At 34.4% G+C, this 25,589-nt stretch overlaps 2 protein-coding genes across 6 annotated transcripts; both read left to right on the top strand.

Annotated features, from left to right (window-relative positions):
* The first annotated feature begins 469 nt into the window (after nucleotides 1-469).
* Nucleotides 470-25,538, top strand: LOC137926160 (gastrula zinc finger protein XlCGF52.1-like). Of its 5 annotated transcripts, none has more exons than XM_068769718.1 (7): nucleotides 470-573; nucleotides 1,199-1,368; nucleotides 2,268-2,418; nucleotides 3,781-3,840; nucleotides 4,657-4,716; nucleotides 5,515-5,667; nucleotides 24,915-25,538. In XM_068769718.1, the coding sequence occupies exons 2-7, from the start codon at nucleotides 1,222-1,224 to the stop codon at nucleotides 25,490-25,492; spliced, it is 1,149 nt and encodes a 382-aa protein (XP_068625819.1). In that variant the 5' UTR covers nucleotides 470-573; nucleotides 1,199-1,221; the 3' UTR covers nucleotides 25,493-25,538. The 5 variants fall into 5 exon arrangements, with proteins under 5 accessions (XP_068625819.1, XP_068625817.1, XP_068625818.1 ...); XM_068769716.1 differs by lacking the exon at nucleotides 24,915-25,538 and adding an exon at nucleotides 14,776-15,370; XM_068769717.1 differs by lacking the exon at nucleotides 24,915-25,538 and adding an exon at nucleotides 10,372-10,973 and having other exon boundaries at nucleotides 3,784-3,840.
* Nucleotides 15,585-20,947, top strand: LOC137926340 (jerky protein homolog-like). Its single transcript, XM_068769944.1, is given in 3 exon segments — nucleotides 15,585-15,630; nucleotides 19,492-19,710; nucleotides 19,713-20,947. Coding segments are annotated over 3 exon segments (1,500 nt in total).
* Nucleotides 25,539-25,589: the final 51 nt, after the last annotated feature.

The raw sequence follows: 25,589 nt of genomic DNA, 5'->3' as shown, positions 1-25,589 counted from the left end.
TTGTAATATGTCATCAAAGTTAAGAGAATGTACACATTTTACAATTGTTTTTTCAATCAAATTAAAAAAGTCAATTAATGGTAGTAATCTACACTCTAATCACAGTATTAAAACATAAAGGGGATTAACATCGTAGAGAGAATATTATTTTGGATGAACTATTTGATTTTTAATAATTGTAGCACATACAAAGATTTTCTTAACATTGTTTGCTTCAATTATAAATCGAATCAACAAAATATAAAAAGACATAATACTTTTATGATGCCAAAAAATTAATTTTATATTGACCGCTGATGTAAATGTTTGAAAAGTGTTCTTTTTGTGTTTTGTGAAAAATGTTCGAAAAGAAAAGTGTTCTAAAAATATCGCTATAATCGTTTTGTGGGTATCTTTATTTTTCACCAATAAGTGCCCACTTAAAAACGTTCTTTCAGACACCGTTCTCCTTAAGATAAATTCGCAACAAGTTTGAGTTCCGAGTCATAATAATTACACCTCAGTATATTTTCAATGTAATTTTTCTTACTAGACCAAACACATTATACATACTTGTACACTGAAGTATATCTTGTAAGTATCTTATAAATATTGTTAACATAACTTAAACGTATTTTATTGGAGATATATAGGAATGGGGTTAAAGTATTATGTGGATCATGTCATCATTCATCAGAAAGTTTTATAAGAATCAACAGAGACTGTATAACTTAATTTAGCATTTAACAACAAAATTTTCAAAAATCTCCAATGCACCTTTGATTTTTTCACATGTTTATTACCTTTTTGAATTGAAATATTTTTAATAACTAATATGAATTAATTGATTATTCTATAATACTTATATATCTTATTGATTGTCATGTTAAAAGCACATTTCGCCGTTTTTTACCTTTGGTACCCAGGCTCGGTTCCAGACGTAGCAAACAATTTTAGAAAATCAAGGGTAGTATTAAATATTTATTTTAAAAATAAAATAACGTCTCCATTCAGCAATATGCTTTTCATCAATATTTAAGATAAATTATTTTTGTATCCTGTAACTCTGGAACGCCGTGTGGACATTATAAGCACATCACTAATTTTATACACAAATAAAAAAAATAGAAACAACATGGCTACATATTGTTTTACAAATATTTACTTTTAAAACGTTATTATTAGTTACATTAATTATTTAATTGTGTTAATAATTAAGGACCTTTTGAGTATTACTTCGTTATGTCTGCTGATATCTGGACTTTGGACCGGGATTTGTGCCGTTGTTGTCATGCCGAAGGTATTTTTAATAATTTGGCGGAACCGCGAGGCAGAAATGCGCAAAAGGAAATCTATTCGGATATGTTAAAAGACTGTTTTGAAATAAATGTAAGTATTACACACAGGAACTGATAAATACCCAGTAATACATTGTAAACATTGACTGAATTAATTTTATATTTTTCTTTTATATTGGATGTTTTCGTAATGATTTGTATAAATATATTCAACTATAACTTGCTACTATATTTTTTATAATTATGTTTTACCAAATATAAATAAATTATTTAAAAGACGAGTTACGAAGAAATTTACTAGTGTTTAATTTTTTTATACAGTATAGCAACCATTCCCATTGAATTTCGGCACTTTCCGTCATTTGTGGATGTTAAAATTGTATTTAGTGCACTCCAAGCCAAGTTCACACAACCAATTCACTCCAGGTACCCTCTTGCCTAAAAATTGGGCGGTTTTTAAATTCAGCGATATGTCTATTTCGTCATCCACACTGGGGCACCCCAGAAATTCCACAAGCTAAATTTTAAAGTGATTTGTTTGGGCTAATATGGCAAGCAATGACTCAAGAGTTGCTCTGTTACCTGATGTCAGCCTTATGTCATTTATGAGACGTCATCACCATCACATCAGCTGTAAGACCTCTGCTGCTAGACATAGCCTGAAAGCAGTATGCAGCTAGCATTTCCTGATGACCAAACTCATCCGTCTGCCTTGTAGGAGGACTTTCTATACAGTGTTTGCTGGTCTATAGTCATAACTCCAGAACCTTCATGTTTGTTTGTCTATGGTAAATATATCTTTATTCAACATAGCCCTCTTGTTGTCTTTTTGAGGTAATGTGTGCTTACCCGCATGTTGAAAAGTGGGAGACCATGTTTTAGTGCAAATAGTCATCACAGTCAATCATCAAATCCAACTCAATTTGGCAGTATTCAGGGAACTAAAACATCTTGGACATTCTGTATAAGAATTGTATGTATTATTTTCAGATTCTCCCCGTACCTGGCACATTATGTGAAATAACTTATACTATATGCGAAGCATGTATACTTAGGTTAAAAGATGCATTCGACTTTATGAAACAGGTGCAGAAATGTGAAGAAAAATTCAAGGATTTTTATAATAGAGATGCAATCAAAGGTACTCACTTATATTCAACTATTACATATAGTAATATACAGAAAGTAATGTCTTTTTGTTGACATATTTTACAGAAAAACCATTGATTTTTACTGCTCTGGTATTGAAAATTTGTATACAATTTGGCAAGGGGTAGTTTGGGGGGGTAACAAAGGTGAATATATTGTTGATTGAAATAAAAACTTGAAAAAATGTAGTCATGTGAATTTAACCTTAAAATGCGACACTTTCCTGTCCCACTAAAACTTTTATATAGTAACTATAGTGTGAAAAGGGCTACATATGTTCACTAAATTGACGTCTCATGCCCAACTCAATATCAATTGCAGACTTGATTCTTCAAGCTGTTGTCTAACTTTGCTGGGCAGCATTTGGGAAACAATGAAATATCTCGTCCTAAAGACGAAACTCTACAAACATTTTAGGTCAGGCACAGAAATCTCTCAACAGGTCTTTGAGAGTGTATGCTCATTTTTCATCTATGAGATTAAATCAGGAATGAGAAAATCTGTAGCTGATTAAATATATCAGATCGCCCAGCAGATTAGCAGGTTGAAGTGGCAATAGATAGGACACTTAGCATGTTGAACATACCAGAGCCTTAAGTTTAAGGTTGTATGACCATTCGGCGAGGTGTTTAGTCACACCAACCTGTTAGAACCACTTGTGTTAGGGGTATAAATGATGAGCTTGCAGGTTCGCAAAACAAAAATCGTAATCATGGGTCAATTCCCACAATTGCAATTTTTTGTCTGGCTTTCAGCATTTGAAAAAGGTTCACCATAAAGGTTAAATAGTTACTCTTTGGCAACGCAATGGTTTTTGATATTTCGGTCATTGGTTACGGGCTTTTGGAGACCAGTAATGTCAGTTGTGCTTGTTAAGTGAAAGTGAGACTATTCACCAAAAAATTGTGATTTAAGTTTTTTTTTCAGTTCATGAACAATAATTTGAATTTAAAAAGGATAGAATTTTAGATCCTTCTTTTGAAAGTTAATGAATGGTTGCTCTTGGAAATTCCAGTGAGGCTGTCCTTTTCTATATTTAAAGTTGTGGATTTTCATACAACTTGCCCTCAACTACTTCAATGTATCTGGAAATCCTTGAAGAGAGATGAGGCCCTGATTGCGGGGTACGAGGAACAAATTTAATTTACTCTCTGTCCATCAATTGTCCATTAAATACTGAATTGTGAATAAAATTGTCAACTAGCAGTTACATAAAAATTATTACCAAAAATTTATTACTGCGACTAACGCACTGTACTCACTTGACCACTGCAACATCTTGACTAAGAAATTGGTCATTACTTTTTGAAATACCCTCGAAATAATTTATTATGTATTTATTTACTTTTTCCAGCAGCAAGGGAGAATAGCAATGGAACTGATATCAAAGTGGAAATGCCAGAATACATATCAGGTAAGAAATTGATAGTAATAGTATGCAAATAGTTTAGTGCATAATAATGGTGTCTTCTGTGATTCTTTTGTGGTTAAATGTCCTCATATCTTGAAGGTAATTTCAGTCAGACCCACCACTATGGTTCAGCGTCATCATGATAACTGATAAACATTCACGGCAAGGTATTTGCCTCCCTCCAAAATATCTCCATGATGTTTCCGCATTAAGTGATTACTTTTTGTGAGAGGTCTACATACAAGAGAAAGTTATGGTGTCGACATTTGTGTTGTCTTGTCTCTGCAGGTTGGTTTCCACAACCATGTGGCATTTAGCTTCGGGGTTAATCTTATTCAAGCCAACCCAACTCCTCGATTTAAATATATATATATATACATACACTACCGTCAAAAAGTTTGGAAGTAGCGAAGTAAAATTAAATAAAACAAAATTTAACGATCTTCAATTATTTATATTGATATAAAATAAAAATTTAACAAAAAGTGCATTGGACCAAAGAGAAAATTAACAAATAATGGGAAAAAATCGAATTTAAGCTTTGTGAAAGTGACCACCTTTTGCTTTAATGATTTCAGCACAAATTTTAGGCATTCTATTAACTTCTTTAAATAATCTTTATCCAACTTGTTCCATTCACTCTCTTATAACTGCCATAAATGTTCAGAGCTAGTAGGAGACAATTTTTTCACTTTCCTATCGAGTTCTATTGGAGACAGATCAGGTGACTGTGATGGCCATTTCATGATTTTTAAAACCTTTTCATCTGTTTTCTTTTTTTTTTTTAATAAAATATATATGTGTTTCTTTTCTTTACAGATTGTAAAGATGACTATCCAATGGATTATGAAGAAGATTTTATAAACTTTGATAATGATGGTAAAAATCATTTTTATATATCTTTTTGGTTATATTTATTATCTACCCTTTTTTCTAAAATTAGTTACTTTTTTGGTGTGAAATTTTATAGTGTTAAAAAAAAATAAATTCAAGAAGCTTTGAAGAAATGACGGATTTTTAATTTGAAAATAGAGCCTAGTAATTATTTACTCTACAAACATATTTATTACATTGTAGAAGTGACCAGAAAACAACATCTAAATTTGTCGTGGATTCTTTTCAGAATAGAACCCGTAGCAATTGAGTTGAAGGTTGCCATTATTAGAGAGTTCGTTCTTTTCTATAAATTTGGTTCTTCTATTATTGTTCTCACGACATATACAAGTATTTAATGTAAGTGATTCTATATGGAGAATAATTTGAATGAATTGAATGAAACAATGCAATCAATATATTGTACATAATTTTAGTTTTTGACAACTTTGTAAACTGTATTATGATAATTGCAATAAAATATGTAATACTAGCTTTGACCGTGACTTCGTTCATGGGTAATTTAACAAAAAAATGCATTTAGTTTTTTTGTTTGTTTAAAATTTTTTCTTAAACGAAAGTAGCCTACCTGCCAGCATAAGTCCCGTCAAAATCGGTCCAGCCGTTTCAGAGATTAGCCGGTACAAACAGACATACAGACCAATAAACCAAAATTTAAAAAAAAATGTATTTTTAGTATGTGTCTTATATATATTCATATACATGTAGTAAAAAACGGTAATTTTAATAAAACAAACAGACTCTCTAAATTTAATTTATTTGTATTGTTGTATTTCTTTCTAGAACCGAGAAAAGAAGAAATATTACCAAAAGTTGTCATTGCTAAGAAAGGCAAGGGTACAAGTAAAGCGAAGGCGAAAATCAAAACGGACCCACAGAAGAAGGAGTCGAGTTGTGATAAAGAAGATACAACAGATGTCGCAGTTAGAAAGAAAGGTCAGTGTACTTTTATGTGGATTAGGACATATACAGGATGATATGTTGAAGATTATATAAAAGACACGTGCCCAGGATTAGTATTATTCTGATTTTCACATGACAAATAGAAGATTATATATATATATATGGGAATGGCATTGGCACTATTTGAGGCACAACACAATCATTTACAACGGAGAATGCTTTATTTTCTTTTTATAAATAACATACATCTGTCCTTCACCACATCGCTCTTCACAACCTCACCTGACGTACATCGTTTTTTGACAGTCGTAGGGATACCACTCTCATAAAAATAAATCTATCTAGTCTATTACAAGATAATGAACTATTAACTTAAATACTCCCACATATGTAAGACAATTTCTCTCGAATAAATAGGTGTATGTTTAAAAATAAAAACTATAATGTGTTCTAAAAATAGAGAAACAACATTTATAGTTATTATTAAAGTCGTCGATTCATTTTATAAGTTTATTCTGCACAAAACACTAACTGCTTTACCGACCATAATAACACCATTGTTAACAGCGCCATCTATGAAGTGTCAATGTAAAACAGACACTGCTTTACCGACATTAAATAAGCGCGTCTCAATACAAAATAGAATTATTAACGAAACTAGTTTCTTTTATATGTATATATATATATATACCCATTATTTATACTTTTACTGTTTCCATGCTATGGTTGTCTGTAAGAGATTGCCTTATGTGATAAGACCGCCTTATTTAAATGTTTCTTAGCGTGGATAATAAAGAATATTAAATAAAAAAAACGATTTGTATGAGAGGGACTGGAAAGTAATGTCGTTTCTGTCGACATATTTTACTAAAAAACTTTACTAAATACCTCATATTTTACTAAAATTTTTTACTAAAAAACCGATTGATTTATACCGCTCCGGCATTAAAAATTTGAGTACTAGATGGCAAAAGGTTGTTGATGACGAAGGTGCATATATTGTTGATTAGAACTAAAAACTTTTTAAAAATGTAGTCGTGTGAAATTATCTTAAAGCGACATTACTTTCCGGTCCTCCTAATAATATGAAAAATTTTGAAATTGGCATTAAAAGAGTAACCATCTAGTTTCTTACCAGGCTCTTTTTTCTATATAGAATAAAAACTCTGAATATGGCAGTCATTGAGAAAATATGAAACTAATACTATGATGTGTATATATATATATATATATATATATATATTCAATGTTTTTGAGACGCATTGGCTGTAGGTATAAAATATTTAATGGTGTGAATGTATAGCACATTTGCTGACAATTATTGTATTGTACACCCTATATATAAATCAATGGAGTCAGAAATAATTATTAATAGAAAAAAAAACACTATCTGATAGTAAAAATATATAATTGTTACATATTAAATGAATAAAAGCAGGGTAGGTAGATCAAAGAGTAGAGTGAAAGGTAGATATGGGTAGCTCGCGATCTAGAGGCAAGAAAGATATATATCTTTGCAAAAGATATAATCACTCTCCAGCATGCGTGTTTCAATTGTATCTTTTTGTCTATACTTATAACAAGTTGCGGCTTGTTCAGAGTTAGAGAGAGATGGGCTTATATAGCAATTTACACGTAAGAGAGAGACGGATACCTATTGCATTTTTGTATTAAAAATGTAAACTACGGATTTTCGGAACGACAACATGACACGCGCGCGTTTAGTTTTTCTATGCTTCATGACAAAGACATGAAATGCTTAATAGGAATATTTCACACGTTTTATTCCGCCTTACCGAGTTCTAAGTCCGAGCTAAAAGAACCGAAGATATAAAAGATATATTTGAGTGTTAGCTGCCTTATTCTATTTTTGAGCCGTATTGAGTCAAATGAGTTAAGAGTGATATATATATATATCTCAAGATCGAAAAGATATCAATCACTTTTTTCTTGTTAGCGATATATTTTGCGCATACCTTGTAAAAGTTACAGTACCCGGCGATAAATATTGTGTATCGACCTTTGGAAAGAGCCAATCGGCTAATTTCGGGATCGTAGAGCACTATCTTTGTCTAACACTACTTATGTGACGTTTTGTCAGTCGCTGTATTTCGTGCGACAGAGATAACGCTCTACGAAGCCGAAATTAGCCGATTGTCTCTAAAGGTTGATTTGCAATATTTATTGCCGGATGTTGTATAATGGTTAATTATTACTACTGTGAACCTCTGTTAAGTACTCCGCCACTGTACAATTAAAACTAACTGCTTTCCAATTTGGATGTATTTAAAATAATCTATTGCTCTATGTACATTTCGTGTTTTCGTTAATTCATAGAAGTTAATTAATGATACGACTGAACGGTGTGAGCACCCGACGTTGAATGATAACGCGAGGCTACTAGAGCTAGACTACTAGCGCCATCTATCGATATATATATATATATATATATATGGGGAAATAAAGAAACAAGAAATAAATATATAAATTACCGATAGTAAATGTAAAGTTTTTGAAGTTATTATCGTACAAATAAATCGTATGCATTTTATTTTACCCAAAACTGTTTTGTCATTAAATCTAGCTTATCAAAATAGTTGAAAAAAATATATGGTGGGTTAAACTTGAACGGTATAAGTGCTCTGAAAATTTAAATTTATCAAAAAAATTAAAAAAAATTTTTTTCATAAACAGAACAACGTGTATTAGTGAATGATGGATTAATATAAAAATATTAGAAATAAATGAAATTTGACATGACGGTATTCCGAAAAATTGAAATTGAATATGTTGATTACAAGAAAGTTTTCGAAGATTTCATATTCGACTAACTGCGTACCACATAGATCTGAAAACTCTGGCGGTTCAATCAGTGCTGCCAGTGCGTTGTTATTTATACCACCAACTTCTAATAAAACTTACAAATATTCTTCTACCCTCCATAATTTAAATAGGGTTGTAACGAATTATGTGTTAACCCTACAATAATTTAGTCCCTCGGAAGCCGATGCTGTTAAATACATTTTTATTTATTTCTGATTTTTGAAAATTTTGATAAATAATAATATTCTTAGTTATTAAAATATTTACTCGTTGCTTACTTTTCTCTAGGTTAGAGAACCCTTCTTTAATAGCTTGTGAATATATTGTATAATAATTTTGGAAGCCATTGTGAATAAGTCCACATTTCATCAATATTTTTTTACATAAATTTCTTATCTTTTTCAGCTGCCAAAAAGTATAACTCCTAAAATTTTTAAAATGCCGTCATTATTTCAATAAATACTTACGTTTTTATTTACACATCTTGTACATATCTTGTGTTTTGCAGAGTATACATCTCAAAAAAAACTTTATACACTTTTCTAATTAAAATAATGAACCAAAAATTTTAATTTTAATGTATCAAAAAACATTAATTTTCTCAATTTTTGTGTTTTGTACTTAACTTGCCGCATTGGCTTCATCAATTGCGTGATTATTGTGCTGAACATGCTTATACAGATACGACAAAATCGTTCAGCATAACATTTTTAGAATTGATTATGTTAAAAAAAGAATTACAAATATTTTGTATATATTGCACGGAACCTTTCACGAATGAATCACATCAACACTTGGTGCATAATGTAACCATCGATTATTGTACGAATCATTGGCATTTGAATAGGCTTGAATTGCAAACACGTGTTCCCCCGTCCAATGCTAAATGGTGACTAAAATACCCGCACGAATAACGAAGCTAGCGCATCCCCTCCATCGCTCACCTGCGTAACGGTTACGGATAAATTTAAATTTAGAATTTGAATTCTGCCACCAGACACCTATATGAAAAAAAAAATCGCTCTCTTTACGATTATGTACGATTCATAATTTTAAAATCTATTAAACGATAGGTACCTCGCCAGTTAAAGACAAGAAAGATATATATCATTGCAAAAGATATAATCACTTTTGATTTGTATCTCTATATCTTTATACGTAAGGGTTGGTTTTCGTCATGAGTTACGACTCGTACAGAGTTAGAGAAAAAGAGATGGGCTGATATAGCAATTTACGCGTAAAAGAGAGAGACAGATAGCTATTGCATGTTTGTTTTAAAAATGTTAACTAGGGATTTTCGGAACGACAACTACACGCGCGAATGCTTTTTTGTGCTTTATGACAAAGATTTGAAATGTTTAATAGGAATATGTCACACGTTTTATTCCGCATTACTGAGTTCTAAATCTGAGCTAAATGAGCTAAAGATATAAGAGAGATGTGTATTCCTAAGATCGAAAAGATATCAATCAATCTTTTCTTGTTAGGGATACATTTTGCCCATCCCTAGCTGCTTGCTAACTGCGTTTTCCATTTTCCAAAAACCTGGGCTAGAAATCCAGTTTAAATTTTTTAACTACCTTTCCTTTAAAATGTTTTATCAATATCATTGTCTTTTTGTTTAGTTCAGTTTGTTTACTACTTTGTCAGTCGTGTAATAAACTCATTACAATTATTACTTATTCGTCAAGATTTTTATAATTTGACTTTCTGTAATTGGATCCAATGCTTCACATTCTAACATTACGAAGATGGGTTTCGAAATATATGTGTTCGTATGTGTTACGTGTCATAGACAAGAGAGAAGAAGACAGAATCATTCTAATGGCGTAAACTTCAATGTAAAGCGAACATAACCGGTGTGCGATACGAAGAAAGAGGTTGAACCTTAAAAACTGTTTTTCTATCTTCTAGGCGGCAAGACCGCGTCACAGTTCCGTCTGCTATCGCAAGACTTTAAGAAGGACGGAGACTCTTACCTCTGCGGGCACTGTGACAAACGTTACGACAAGATAAGCTCCCTCCGGTTCCATCTCAAGACTAACCACTACAAGATACCAAGGTACTTCTGCGAACTGTGCAAGAAAGAGTTCATGACCCTCGCCCCATTCACAGTTCACAAACTAGAGGAGCACAACATAGACGACAGGTTCAAATGCAAAGCCTGCAAAGGCACCTTCAACACGAAGATCCAGTTGAGGAAACACATCAACAACTTCCATATGCTGGGCGAAAGGTACAAATGCGATTTCTGTGACTACGAGTCCTTCAGCTTCGAAGGTATGTACAAACACAAGTTCAAACACAAGACGGTGAAGGACTACCACTGTCAGTTCTGCAGGAAGTCGTTCCTGAGGAAGACCACTTTAGATCTCCACGTCAGGATTCACACCGGCGACAGACGGAAGGTCTGCAAGGAGTGTGGCCAGGCGTTCGTCCAAAAAGCCAGTCTCAACTACCACATGACCAAGTACCATCCTGGAGTGAACTTTTAACTATAGTGTTATGTATTTACATGTATATATAGGATGACCATAATAAAGATCACTTAAGAAAGAGTCCTCCAGAACTTGGAGAATATTCTTTTGACTGACACTTAAGGTTTCCAAAAAAAACTTCTGCGAGTTAAACTTATTGAAACCAACGCCATTTCCTTACGAATATTCTGTTTAAATTTAGCAAGCGTTTTTAGAAAGTTACAAGGTGACAAATCTGCACATGGTGGCCACTCAATTTCTCCTCTTTTCAATAAGACTTCAATGTTGGCTATACATGTGTGTCAAGTGGCCCCGTCCTGCTGGAATCAAGTCTTGGAATTGTACTCACTGAACTCTTAAAGTTTCGGTTGCTAGAAGTTAAAATTTAATTTATAAAACGAATGTGAACTTTATTATTGCTCATCTTGAATGTATAGTTCGTTTGCGTTAAGAAAACAAAAAATCATTGTCCACTGACTTACTTTGCAGCGATTTGATTGGTTAAGGGGCGTGGCTAGGCCGACGGACAATGATTTATTGCATTCTTAACGCGAACGAACTACGGAAATATTTTTGTAAATTTATCATTACGTGTGAACGTATCCTAGGAGCACACAAAATAATGTTTTATTTATATATATATAAAATGCAATCAATATTTGTGGTACTATTAGCATTTTTAGTGCAAAAAATAATATTTTTTTGTTTTTTTTTTTTATCTTTTTGAAAAAGACTTAACTCGATTCTCCTCTTCGTGAGGGGTATATCTAAAATTGTTATAAATACATGTGTTTTCATTTTTGAGAAGAATTTACAGTGCTATGTTTATATTTTTTTACTTTAAGAGGGTGTGTTAATTAATAAAATAATTTAATCTTTCACACATAGTGTGTGAAAGATTAAATTATTTTATTAATGTGCATTTGCAAAACATATCACATGTTCATTTTGTACTATTTTATTTAAGATATTTGAACAGGTTTTTGTCACTATTTGAATTACGGGGGTTGCAAACATTTTTTATAATTTTATATAGGGATTCCTCCTATAACGCGTATTTCCCCTCGATATATGTGTATTAATATATATATATATATATATAAATATATGTATATATACATGTGTATTAATATATGTATATATATGTGTGTGTGTATATATATAATCCTTTGTATGCACTCAGTTCATAGTTTTATTTTAATAGAACGCACATATAATGTTTAAGACTTAATTTATCATTAATATTCGGTTGTAACCCTTTTTAACGAGAAAAGTCAACGTGAATCATCTATGGCGCGTTATACGAGGTCACTTGAGCGCATAATACGAGAATACTCGTACAGCGCGAAAGGTTTAATGGTCATTTAATTTGTACAAAATTTATAATTTTGTATACTATTTTTTTATTTATTTAAAAAAATGTTTAAAAGAGATCATAAATTTATTAATTTTGCGACTTATTTACAAATTGTTTAAACGGTGGCTGTATCAATACAATAGATATCTACACACACGTGCAAACTAGCGATGCGACAGGGATAACACGATTGATAAGACGCACATGAGATATTTGAGAACAAATTACTTGATTTTTGTCTACTTACCTCGTTCAACCGCTAACATACCTCAGATGACTTGCTATGTAAGCGGCGAAGAGGTAAGAACGCGAACGACACGACGCACATGAGATTTTTAAGAACAGATAACGTTTCTCTATAAGAAAATATGCATTTGTTAATCTGATTTTTGATCAAGATTTTATAGTAAATATTTTTATATTTACTTCAATATTGTACATATCAAAACAACTTGAGAATGTATAGTTCAACATCACAACCTGGTTTGTACGACTCGTGGAATACTATTGTATATGTGAGAAAAAACGTGTTTGCGTATATAAATGGTGCATGCGATATATTGTTTTTGTTAACATATTAAACCAGAAGTACAATCTGATTTTTTTTTATTTCTACCGCCATTCTATTGTATTGGCGTATTTTTATTATAACATGTACGAATTGTGAAGATTTATTGTGAAACGGCAGACTTATGCCTTTAGGCGTTCTCTATGAGTGTACCTAAAGTGGTACAGGATATCCATTAGGCGGGTGTTTATATAAAAAACACATATGCACCTATTAACCTATTAACCTAACCTAACCTAAAGTGGTACAGGATATCCATTAGGCGGGTGTTTATATAAAAAACACATATGCACCTATTAACCTATTAACCTAACCTAACCTAAAGTGGTACAGGATATCAATTAGGCGGGTGTTTATATAACAAACACATATGCACCTATTAACCTATTAACCTAACCTAACCTAACCTAACCTAAAGTGGTACAGGATATCCATTAGGCGGGTGTTTATATAACAAACACATATGCACCTATTATATATTATACGTAAAAAATGAATGAAGATTTTAGGTCAAAACTGCCGCCAATAGGTCTTGAAACTTCCCATTTATGTATTTAAAATTATGCTAATGGACTGGAATAAGGACAGAGTAGTAAATATTAATTTCTAAATTAGCTTTCCCACGCGTGGCCCGGGCTGCCTTTTGTAAAATACTTTTATGGTAATTTAAATTATGCTAAAGAAAATTCTGGTCAAGTTTTATATCTATAACAGCTATATTTATTTATAAAACCCTCAATCCCTCCCCCCCGCCTCTTGCGTAAGACACTTTGTAAAATCCTCTCTTAGCTGACCTCAGCGAAAAGAATATTCCAAGGCTAAGGGCTTTTCTTTTCGGTGGCTTTTTCTCTATTTATTAACCTCTGTTGTTCTCAGGACAGTAGAAATAGAGTCTAGTTGATTTGATTAGACAAGCGCTTTGGTGATGAGGCCACATGTTACTTTAAAGGCTATTTTCCCTACAACCAGTTTGTGGAAGTTATCTAGTTGTCCGCGAAAGAGTAGCCAAAATGACTTGGGACTCGATAATGTATTGTCCAATCATTTAATGATGCTGTCGGATCAGTCATTCTTTAACACAAATTATACTTTCGCTTAGTCCAAACTACGCTTTCAAATCGCTCAATAAATCTTACTTACCAAATAGTCACTTTGTATCACTGATCGTAGATCTTAATCTCATAACTTGAGAAACCACACTGACCTGTCGACGTGGGGAGTACACTTATTTATACTACGGATAAGGTTCTAGTAAGTTTGAGATAGTACTCGATTAGAATTTCCGAGAACCGTACACCAAAATCTATAAATAACTTCAAGGTCACGCGTGTTTACGGCACTTCTTGATCCTGTTTATTGTTTACAGTGTTCTGTAACTCGTGCTTTGTAACAACACTATAATTACATTACAAAAAAGGACCAATATTTAGCCACTTCCGCACATGCAGTGGTAGTCATGCAATAAAATGCACCGCCCGCCGGCCCGCTGATAAATGCGTAAGGACTTATTGCATGACTATCACTGCATGTGCGGAAGTGGCTAAATATTGGTTCTTTTCTTGCTTAGGATAGACTTCCGCGAGGTAACGCCTGATTCCATTAAATAATTACATTACATACATTTGGGTATTTATGTATAGAGATTTTCAAGTTTTTGGAGCAGAACAAGAGATAGAGAGATCTAATTAAGAAAGTGAAAATTTTGATTAAACGCAGTGTGGGTAAGGCCCACCATTAGGTGTACAGCTTACATAGGGTCGCAAGAATTCGCTGGATGTAGACACCGCAGGATCGGTCACTGAGCAATCTTTCGAGGACGCTTACGACATGCAGTGGCCGTTTATCTGATGATATGATGGTGATGAACGTAGAGGACAGCACAGCTGGTCTGATCGTCAATTATCTTCTTGTTCTAGATGCGAACATCGAAGCTGTTCGGAACCTAGAGATGGGGGTGGACAGTCAGGCGAACAAATATTTCGGATGCAAAACGTGCGGGAAAAACTTCAAAAGGCGGGAACTATTTATGCAGCATTATCTCCACGTCCATCTGAAGTTGAGGCCGAAGCTCAGGGCCTGTCACGTCTGCGACACAAAGTTTGCGCCTCATCTTCGCGCGGAGCACTTCGAGAAAGTCCACGGGGTACCCGCCCCCAGTTGCGGCGCCTGCGGGAAGAAGTTCTCCTTCCCAAACCAGGTGCTCGCCCACCAGAAAATCTACCACATGGGCGAGAAGAACCACAAATGCAACATCTGCAATGTGTTCTTCAATTCCTCGAATGCGCTTGCGAAACACAAGATAACGCATTCGGCGGTGAGGAACTTCGCGTGCCAGTTTTGTGAGAAAACGTTTAAATGGAACAATAACCTTAAAATTCATATTCGGATGCATCTGAATGATAGAAGGCACGTGTGTGAGGTTTGCCACGAAGCCTTTGTACAACGCTCGAGCCTTAGATATCACATTATGAAGAGACATCCTGAAACTGTTAGATGAACCATAACAATTAGTTATGCAATAAAAAACTCTCAACAACTAACAAAATATTGTCTATAGAATGTAGGGCCATTTTTAGGATTCAAGAATCTTGAGTCGAAAAGAAAGATTTATTTTTTTTACAACCTAGGACGGAATCGTAAGTGAGGAAGATTCCTTCGCGAAACTCCATGCCTTCTCCCTCCCACGGTTTTCGTCCATAATCGCTATATGGCAGGCTCTTGAAAAATGTTCGTATACCCGCAACTCAGCGACGGGTTACCTTACAGCCAAAGTAAATTGACGCGGAACTTAGCTCATCTTACTTAATTATAATACTACCCACATGGAATCATTAATGCTAGCAACTTGAACATGAGAAGAATACCATAAGAGCTGAATTTGAAGAAAAATAGAGTCAATTTGAACTTCTAAGCCTATACACCTAATGGCGGATTCTGGTCAGTTCGTCACCAAAAGGCTAGTTTTTGGCTCCTCCAATAATAATTTAGCTAGAGATGATTAAATGCCACAGCTCTGCAGGCAGTCGCAGTGTAAACTCGTTTATTCTCTTCTCCCTATGCTAATCCGCCTCCGCTGAAGTGAGTTCATCGTGTCCTCACAGAGGCGCCGCCTAAGTCCAGCCATCAAGGCCCCGTCACGATAAACCTAGTGGAAAGTTCTTTTACATGCTTAAATGCGGCTCGATCTAATGCGAAGAAAACCAAAGTTTAGTCGTGAAGACGCCTTCAAAACATCACTGTAGTAGACAAGAGATAAATGAGATGCAAGAGACTCAAGTATATCCAGGAAAAGAGAACCTGATGCAACCCATAGTAGTAGCTTATACGACAAGAGACACAGAATTAATTCGGGGAATGATGAATGAGTGAATAATGAACTATCAAAGTAAAATAGAAATGGCAGAGGATCAAAATATGCATTAATTGTTAATTTAAGTGTAATGGTCTATTGTGGAAGGTTGTCTTATAACTTTTGCAGTGATATCCGTACACGCATTGAACGATATACTTATCGTTTTTTATATCCGGGTAAAGCTGGGAGACATTATTGATACATTCTATCTTTTTCTGTGAAGTATTATTACTGTACTTTGTGTAAACCAAATCGCTACATCCCTTGTTCACACGCAAAAAGTGCTGAAAATACCTGTTGGACTGAAAGCCATTGTTGTTAATGTTGACCGCCGTGCAAATTCTAAATGCAGTACGGAAAATAAACATGAACAACATAGTAAACCGATCGGGGAATTCCCCGGGATTTTTGTTCTTTTGATTCGTTCGATTGATTGCACTTCTTTAAAGATTTCACATCTACAATCATAGGGTGACAGAATTAATTCGGGGAATGATGAATGGGTGAATAATGAACTATCAAAGTAAAATAGAAATGGCAGAGGATCAAAATATGCATTAATTGTTAATTTAAGTGTAATGGTCTATTGTGGAAGGTTGTCTTATAACTTTTGCAGTGATATCCGTATACACATTGAACGATATATTTATCGTGTATTATCCGGGTAATGCCGGGAGACATTATTGATACATTCTATCTTTTTCTGTGAAGTATTATTACTGTAATTTGTGTATACCAAATCGCTACATCCCTTGTTCACACGCAAAAAGTGCTGAAAATACCTGTTGGACTGAAAGCCATTGTTGTTAATGTTGACCGCCGTGCAAATTCTAAATGCAGTACGGAAAATAAACATGAACAACATAGTAAACCGATCGGGGAATTCCCCGGGATTTTTGTTCTTTTGATTCGTTCGATTGATTACACTTCTTTAAAGATTTCACATCTACAATCACCCTACCTGTTGGACTGAAAGCCATTGTTGTTAATGTTGACCGCCGTGCAAATTCTAAATGCAATACCGAAAATAAACGTAAACAACATAGTAAACCGATCGGGTAATTCCTCGAGATTTTTGTTCTTTTGATTTGATTACACTTCTTTAAAGATTTATATACAATCACCCTGATTAACTAATAATTTGGTTATGTGGAGGCTTGTGGTATAAAATAAAATCAGCCTTGCGATCGTTGGTCGCGGCTTCGATTCCCGGGATACCGTTTTGTAAAATTCACACTTTGTGCTTTATTTAACCCCTTGGCCTGCACATCTGCCAATTGCGCGGGCTGTACTAAACAAGAGACGGTCGCGCGCCGCGCCATTCATCTGTTCAGCCGCGTACCTGAAAAGGCGCAAAATGTCTACCTTTAATGACATATGTTTTTCAGAGCAATGAAAACAATTGTGAAATAATAAACCGTCAACTGTTGCAACCTTACTTTCTATGGGCATCTTGACCTACGACGACCGCGGGCACAAATATTAGTTTAAATATTAGTTTTTCATTTTTTGTTACACGAACTGTATTTTGTGCATTTTGGTAGATTATAGATTAAATTCTGGCAACCCAAAAAGTTTTTTACTCAGGTCACATCGCTATCAGTCCAAATATAGTCATTTTTCATCGCATCGGTCAATTTGTGTTTGTGCAGCTCCCGAAACCTTGAATTTTTTAAGAAAAATCGAACTTAAGGTAAGAGCTCGGTGCTGAATAATAATAGTTATATTGTCATGTTACTGTGCATTTAACGTGCAAACCGTTTCAACAACCAGTTCTGTAATAATGAACAAAGGTAATGATATTTATGTTTAGGTCAAAATACCACAACATGATCAGTGGCATCTTTACCTAATAGTAAGGTTGTCGAATTAGGAAATTCGTTTAATGTGTAAAACATATTAATTATTTATTTAAAAAATCGGTTAAGAGTATTGTTTTTTTAAATCTAATATATAAAATTCTCGTGTCACGGTGTTCGAACTTGAACTCCCCTGAAACGGCTTGACCGATTTTTACCAAATTTTATATGCGTATTTAGTAGGTCTGAGAATCGGCTACTATCTATTTTTCATACCCCTAAGTGATAAGGGTTGTTCACCCTTAAAATTTTTTTTTATTTTTTTGACGAAATTTTTTGTTTTTATTTTTTTATGATACAACATAAAAAAATACATATAACCCTAAATTTTCACCCCCCTACGATCAACCCTTATTTTTAAATTGAAAATTAAAAATATTTTTTTTGCAAAACAACGTTTGCGGGATCAGCTAGTATACTTTTATAAATATTCATGATAATATTCAGCTAGATTACAAATTTTTTGTTCAAAGACAGCTTATGTATTAAATAATTTTTAATCTGAAATTTTCTATTTGGCAGATAGAGGTCCGATATAAAAACCTTGTTACTTTTTTGAAAACCAGTTAAAAATGATAAGTATTATAATTTACATGCGAATGAATAAATTTGTTATCTAATAGCCTTTATTGTTTATGGATTATCTATTATTTTCGAAGTCGTTATAAATTAAAACTATTAGTGCAGTAATAGGTCTTTTTTGACCATGTTGACAACTAACTTAATTCTGCTTGTTCGTAACATATTAAAAGATTACATCTGTTTGTCATCATAGTGTTTTCTTAAAATCATTACAACTTGAACTACCTGCATTTATAATGCTTTTGGTGATGGAACCTAATCATTGTTTTAGATAATTTAAACATGCCGCCAAAAAACGTGGTAGCTAAAAGAAACAGGAGATGTATAGGAGCTCGCTCTTATAAAAACTATTCCGAAGAAATGCTTCAATTAGCAATAGATATGGTAAAAAATAAAAATATAACATCTTATGATGCTCAAAAATAGTTTGGAATTTCAAGGAGAACGATTGAAAAACGAATTAAGAATCTTCACTCTGATAAACCCGGCCCACGTTTTCGTTTATCTCGTGAAGAAGAAGCTAAATTTATAAAAGTGCTTATAGCAGCGGGTGACTTTGGAAGCCAACTTTCACACGCTCGGCGATCACGTCGGGGTCACCAGTGTAGGAGTGGTCGTAGTACTGTAGCTTCTTGTTCGTCGGTAGCTTCTTGTTCGTCGGTTGCTTCTTGATCTTCAGTTGCTTCTTGATGTGTTGACCGCACCTCCGCTACATAATGAGCGCGGAGACTCTCCACAGCGCGATGCAGATTTTTGTTGTGCCTACTGTGGCGCCATCTGTCATTTATCTGTTTCACTGCCGTCGCCGCCGCGATGCGATTGACGGTCACGTGGGTAAGAGCTTGGTGCTTGGCGCGCGATATGCACGCCACAAATCGATTTAAAACTAACTGTTTGGGACTATTTGAATAAAAATAACAAAACTCATATATTTAACCATAAACTTCCCGGTGATTGGTGGGAAAGAAATTTTCTACATCGATATAAGGACCAACTTACACAGCGGTCAACCCAAAATATAACGAAAGCACGTGCAGAAAAACAGTTGAAGAATTTCAAGAGTATTTCCAAAATTTAATAATTTCTCTTGACAATCTACCGCCTTCTAATATAATGAACTACGACGAGACAAATTTATCCGACAACCCAGGTTCAACAAAATCAATTTTCCGTCGTTGTATTAAATATCCAGAAAGGATAATTAACTATTCTAAGGGCTGCATATCACTCATGTTTGCGGCAAAGGCTGATGGTAAATTATTAGCACCATATGTAGTTTATAAATCAGAAAATTTGTGGCTCCAATGGTGTAAAGATGGACCAGATGGAGCCCGATATAATTTATCCAAAAGTGGATGGTCCGATTCCATAATTTTTTTAGATTGGTTTAAGAATATAGTTATACCTTGGGCCAATAAACTTGACGGGCAGAAATTAGTTATTGGTGACAATTTGTCTAGCCACTTAAACTCAGATGTACTTGAGTTATGCGATGCACATCAAGTTAAATTCGTATTTTTACCGCCTAGGTCAACACATCTGACACAGCCTCTGGATGTGGCCTTCTTCGGTCCATTAAAAAAGTCCTGGCGAACAATTCTTTTAAAAAATGAAAGTGAAAATCCTAAGCAAAAATCGCTTAACAAAAGTCATTTTCGACTCTTACTAAAACAACTAATGGAAGCAGCTAATCTACAGCCACAAAATATTCTAAGTGGATTCAAAGCTACTGGCATATACCCATTCGATCCACACCAGGTTTACAAAAAACTACCAGAATATGCAGAACCTGTAAAATATGATGTTGACCAAACGATTCTCGATTATTTAAAACAAAATAAAAACCCAAATCAAATGACTATATACAGAAATAAAAAACTTAATGTCACGCCTGGAGTATCCATAAGTAGTGCCGATATAATTTTACAACAAACAAAATTAAATAAAAATCGTACTAAACAGCAGGAAAATATTAAAAAATCGAAAATTGTAGAAACTACAAAAATTAACTTACCAGTAAAATCACGCCAACATGATGATGAAAGTCATGATTCAGAATCAAGCTACTCGATATATTACTGTGACTCTCCAGAATATGACCCTAAAGATGACAGTAGTTTTATGTACACAAAATACTTAGATGATGAGGTAATGGATGAATTTGAAATGATTTCTAATGAAATAGAAATTGAAAACTGCTACAATGAAATTGATTTTAAGGAAAATGAAAGAAGAACAAATACTGAAGAGGTTGATACGGAAACAATAGTATCAATATCCAAAGATGTAATGTGAATATCACCGAGCATGCCAACTTTTCATCAGAACAACGACTAAAAACTATTACTAAAAAAATGCATTTACGTGATTCAGGGAAACGAATAGTTCCAAAAAGATTTCATGTGGATAACATTAGCAGTGCCAAGACTAAGAAAGTTACAGAAAGCCAGATATAGGGAAAACAAAAATATAAATTTGACTGAAACGGTGGTGAGAATTTATGGAATACGTAAAGATGAAAATACCAACGTTAATATTAAAAACAGGGGAAAATTTAAAGGAAACGGTAAGGGAGTAAAAATTTTGGCGGACGTTAAAAATACATTAGAAAATTTCCGCTTAAATCGATTAGTAAAGACTTCGACTTACTGCCTGGAATTCAGTCGTCAATAATAGATTCTAAATTAGTAACCAAAAAGCTTTCCAGTTCATCTAAAGATGAAGTATTTAATGGAATCAGGCGTTACCTCGCGGAAGTCCATCCTAAGTAAGAAAAGGACCAATATTTAGCCACTTCCGCACATGCAGTGGTAATCGTGCAATGAAATGCACCGCCCGCCAGCCCCCTATTTATGGTGGGACAGGGACTTTATTTGCAATTTAATTTTTCACGTGATTTTTTATATTCTCTCTCTTTCATATTTTACTTTCTCTTTCGGTCTATTATCTATCTTTCATGCTACATTTCTACTTTCTTACCCGTTTGCTCTGTTCATCTATCATTCTTTCCTCTTTTCTTTTTACATTTTTTCATTTTACATTTTTACTTATTTCTATAATACATTATATGTCACATTTGAGTTTTATTTTATCACATTTCTTATTGTATATTTGGATTTTTATTTTTTTGTATAACGTTTTTAACTATTTTCTTGCAACAAGCGAAGAATTCTTTCCTAGTTTCTTTTTCGCCTATCAGGGAGGCTATTGTCTCCTCCCTGATTTTAACGCCAGACCGGCACTCGAATTCGAGCCGGAGTCCCCCGAATGCGGGACACTGGGCCACAAGGTGGATCACGATCTGGTCCACGCCCGGTCCACAGAAGCACGAGGGGTCCTCCTTGAGCTTGAACCTGTGGAGGTACTCAGAGAACCCCACGTGCCCCGTGAAGAGCTGGGCCGAGACCGTGTCCACCTCGATACTGCGGAGCACGCGGTAGGCTGAAATGGTGCTCACTCACATGTAAGAGAATGACTTCATAGAGTAGAAGTTAGAATAAATTCACAAGTGCACGCATTTGTTCAAATTATTAAATATTGGACAACGGGTAAAGTTGCCAAAAACTTGTTAACTTTACTCAAGCTATGATTTTGAACTTAACAATCGATACATTAATTATTTTGTAGAATTTTACTTATTAATATGTAGAAACAAGTCCAGTTCAACAGATTATGCAATGATGGAAAAAATAACTCATGTCTTGTTTCGACATTTTCATAAAATATTGAAAAACATGGTATAGTTGCCACAGTTGACGGTACCTATTTGTACCGTATCCGGTCAAATGACCAGTTTTTAGAAAAGGACTTTATTTTTCCTGATTGAATGAAGAAATATTGATTTTATTAAGGAAATAAAAAAAAAGTAACTTTAATGAAATAATTAAACAAAAATGTATTTTTTCCACCATTATAAAAAACAAAAAATTAATAATAAGTAAAAGGAGAGAAATAAGGGAGGTTCTAATTGTACATTTTCCGAAAACGTATTTCTTAATGTAACAGATTTTTGTGGTTTTATTGTCTTTACAATATTTCATTTGACATGTTTTACGTTTATTGGAATCTGTCGTAAAATTAGTCGATGTTCTTACCGTATTTCTTATTATTATTATCTGTTTCTCTCTGGCTTCCTGATAATCAGCGGCAAGTTCTACTGCTAACTGGAGTAAAAAATCTTGTCGAGATACATTTTCTTCTGTCGTTTCCTTATACAGTATCTAAGCATTTACGCCTGCTAAATCAAGTATATTAAAAATACTTGGATAGGCCATCTGCGAGACTTCGATTTTGTATTTCCTCGCCATTTGATCGGCCATGTCCACACCGAATTTAGTTTGGTTGTAATATGAAATTGTCTCAGGTAAACTAAACAGTTTCTATAACTTTATTTGCTTCTTCTATTGTGCATATTCATATATGTTTCATAATGTGGTGGTGAATAAGTAAGAAAAGGACCAATATTTAGCCACTTCTGCACATGCAGTGGTAGTCGTGCAATGAAATGCACCGCCCGCCAGCCCGTTGATAAATGCGTATGCGGCAAAACATGCAAATCACATAACCGCCACCGCCAAATTTCCACCCCTCCACAGGGCATATTCAGGAGTTATGTTACACCGATTAGTGCCAAACACAGAGTGAGCTCAGTCCGTTGCCGCTTGTTGTTTATATGCCACCTCCTCCCCCACTACTACTCAAAGTCACGTGACCGATCACGTGGGCTATTTACTTAAGATGGACTTCCGCGAGGTAACGCCTGATTCCATTAAATAGTGGTGGTGAATAATCAACGAAAATGCAGTTTTCATCTTACCCTTGATAATGTAACGTTTTGCATATCCCGTTGGACCTGGTTCTTCTTTGAAAATGTTATGAAGTGGTGCTCCTCCAGGTATAGCACCTATTTGCATTTCTTCCCAAACAGTTCCTTCAATTGAAAAATGCTGATCATTTTTTTCATTCCCTTCTTCAGAACTTGAGAGAAATCTCATTCTTTTTTGCCTTTCACGTTTATTCATAATCTGAAGACAAGAAAGAATCATCAAGAATCTGCAGACTCAGACTCATTTTCTAGCAGATCGTTATCATTTCCAAATAGTTCATCTTCATTTTCAGAGAGTCCATCTTCATCAGTTCCCAAAAATCTTCGCCTATGTTATTTATTTCTTCTAAGTACACTGCCTTGATTGTTTCGACATTTTTCTGGGTATACGGTAACACTTATGTAACGGAAAGGGAGAGACGCTCTAAAGAGCAAAATATAAACTAGCTACCAACAATATTTCGTTTGATTTTACCTTTCAATCCACTAAATTTATTTGCGGATCTCATTTCTCATTCGGTTTGTAGACCCCGATCATAGCTCTCGAAATAAATATTTGGGATTAACTATGTTCAAACGGCTGAATAGCATAGCCATCACATATGCTCTTGTTGCTAGGATATGGTTGATAATTGGTATTGTCACGTACTGTGAGTTCTGACTGGAAATGAAACACCACTGGTTCACAAGGAGTCTTTTATTCACAAATCAGATGGTCACCATACTTTAACACAAAGTATACTGTCTCTTAGTCCAAACTATGCTTCCAAATCGCTCAAGAAATCACTGTCCAAATAACTTGCCAAATAGTCACTTTGTATCACTTATCGTAGATCTTAATCTAATAACTCGAAAAACAACACTGAACTGTCGACATGAGGAGTATACTTATTTATACTACGGATAAGGTTCTAGTAAGTTCAAGATAGTACACGGTTAGAATTTTTGAGAACCGTACACAAAAAATTATAAGTTACTTCAGGGTCACGCGTATTCTTGATCCTAGGGTTCAGTGTTTATTGTTGAGAGGGTACTGTAGCTCGTGCTTTGTAACAGTATCTTAAAATTTTACGGAACCCTGCAAACGTTATCCGACAATATATACAGAGAACATTCAAGTGTGGAGTCATATTGAAAAAGAAGAATTGAATAGAGCATAGAGTATGTTGAAATTTTTTTAAGATATCAATTCTACTAAAGATCCGTAATGATAATGAAACATTCAGAAAACGACCGATAAAAATTTATTCCGCAATAGCCTGATTTTGAAGAATTACACTGACATTAACAAATTTTCGGTACATTCATTTTTTGAGTTAATAGTTTAATTAAGCTTCGAAGGTTAACCACTACCCGCCATATCACTCTACTTGGACGTGACATTGATTTAAGGGACACCCTGTAGTCGGTAGTCTCAAAGGTCATTTTCTGTTCTAGATGACATAACAAACCCGGCCGGAAACTTCTCTGTCATTGTAAACGAAGAAGGTATCAAACTGCACAGTTGCAACACATGTAAGAAGCGCTTTATGAAGAGAAATCATTTTATCCAGCACTATAAACTGGTGCATCTAAAATTGCGCCAGAAGTTCCGTTCTTGCTACCTCTGCGATGAGAAGGTCACAGCGCACTTGAGGGCTGCTCACCTGGAAGAAAAGCACGGCATACCAGCTCCCACGTGTAATGCTTGTGGTCGCAAATTCGCCTTCCCTAACGAGGTGGTTCGTCATCAGAAATACTACCACATGGGTGAAAAGAAGTTCCAATGCAGTGACTGCGGTAAAAGGTTCTCCTACAAAGCTCTACTGACCCAACACGTTATCATGCATACAACGTTAAGAGCTTTCACTTGTCAGATATGCGAAAAGTCTTTTAAAAGAGAGAAAACATTGAGAACGCATTTAAGAATACATTTGAACGACAGGCGGTATGTTTGTAAGATTTGTAAGGAAGCCTTCGTTCAGATAGGTAGTTTGAAATATCATATGATAAAGAGGCATCCGGAAGCAGTTTAGTAATATTCAACTTCTTGCGTTATCAGTCCAGAAGTAGATCTTTACTTCCACCACCACTCTTCCATCCTACAACCTTTGTTTACGTGGGTAGTTCAAA

Source organism: Battus philenor, unplaced genomic scaffold (genome assembly GCF_028537555.1).
Source record: "Battus philenor isolate CCGP_79_NKW_IND1 unplaced genomic scaffold, ilBatPhil1.0.hap1 SCAF_29, whole genome shotgun sequence".
Lineage (NCBI taxonomy): Eukaryota > Metazoa > Arthropoda > Insecta > Lepidoptera > Papilionidae > Battus > Battus philenor.
Note: the sequence above shows the minus strand (reverse complement) of the source record. Positions and strands in the feature narration are given on the sequence as shown.

Coding starts and splice junctions, on each gene's coding strand:
- LOC137926160 (XM_068769716.1), top strand. CDS start 1,222: ATGTCTGCTGATATCTGGACTTTGGACCGGGATTTGTGCCGTTGTTGT. Junction 2,419..3,780: donor TAATAGAGATGCAATCAAAG/GTACTCACTTAT, acceptor TACTTTTTCCAG/CAGCAAGGGAGAATAGCAAT. Junction 5,668..14,775: donor TGTCGCAGTTAGAAAGAAAG/GTCAGTGTACTT, acceptor TTCTTGTTCTAG/ATGCGAACATCGAAGCTGTT.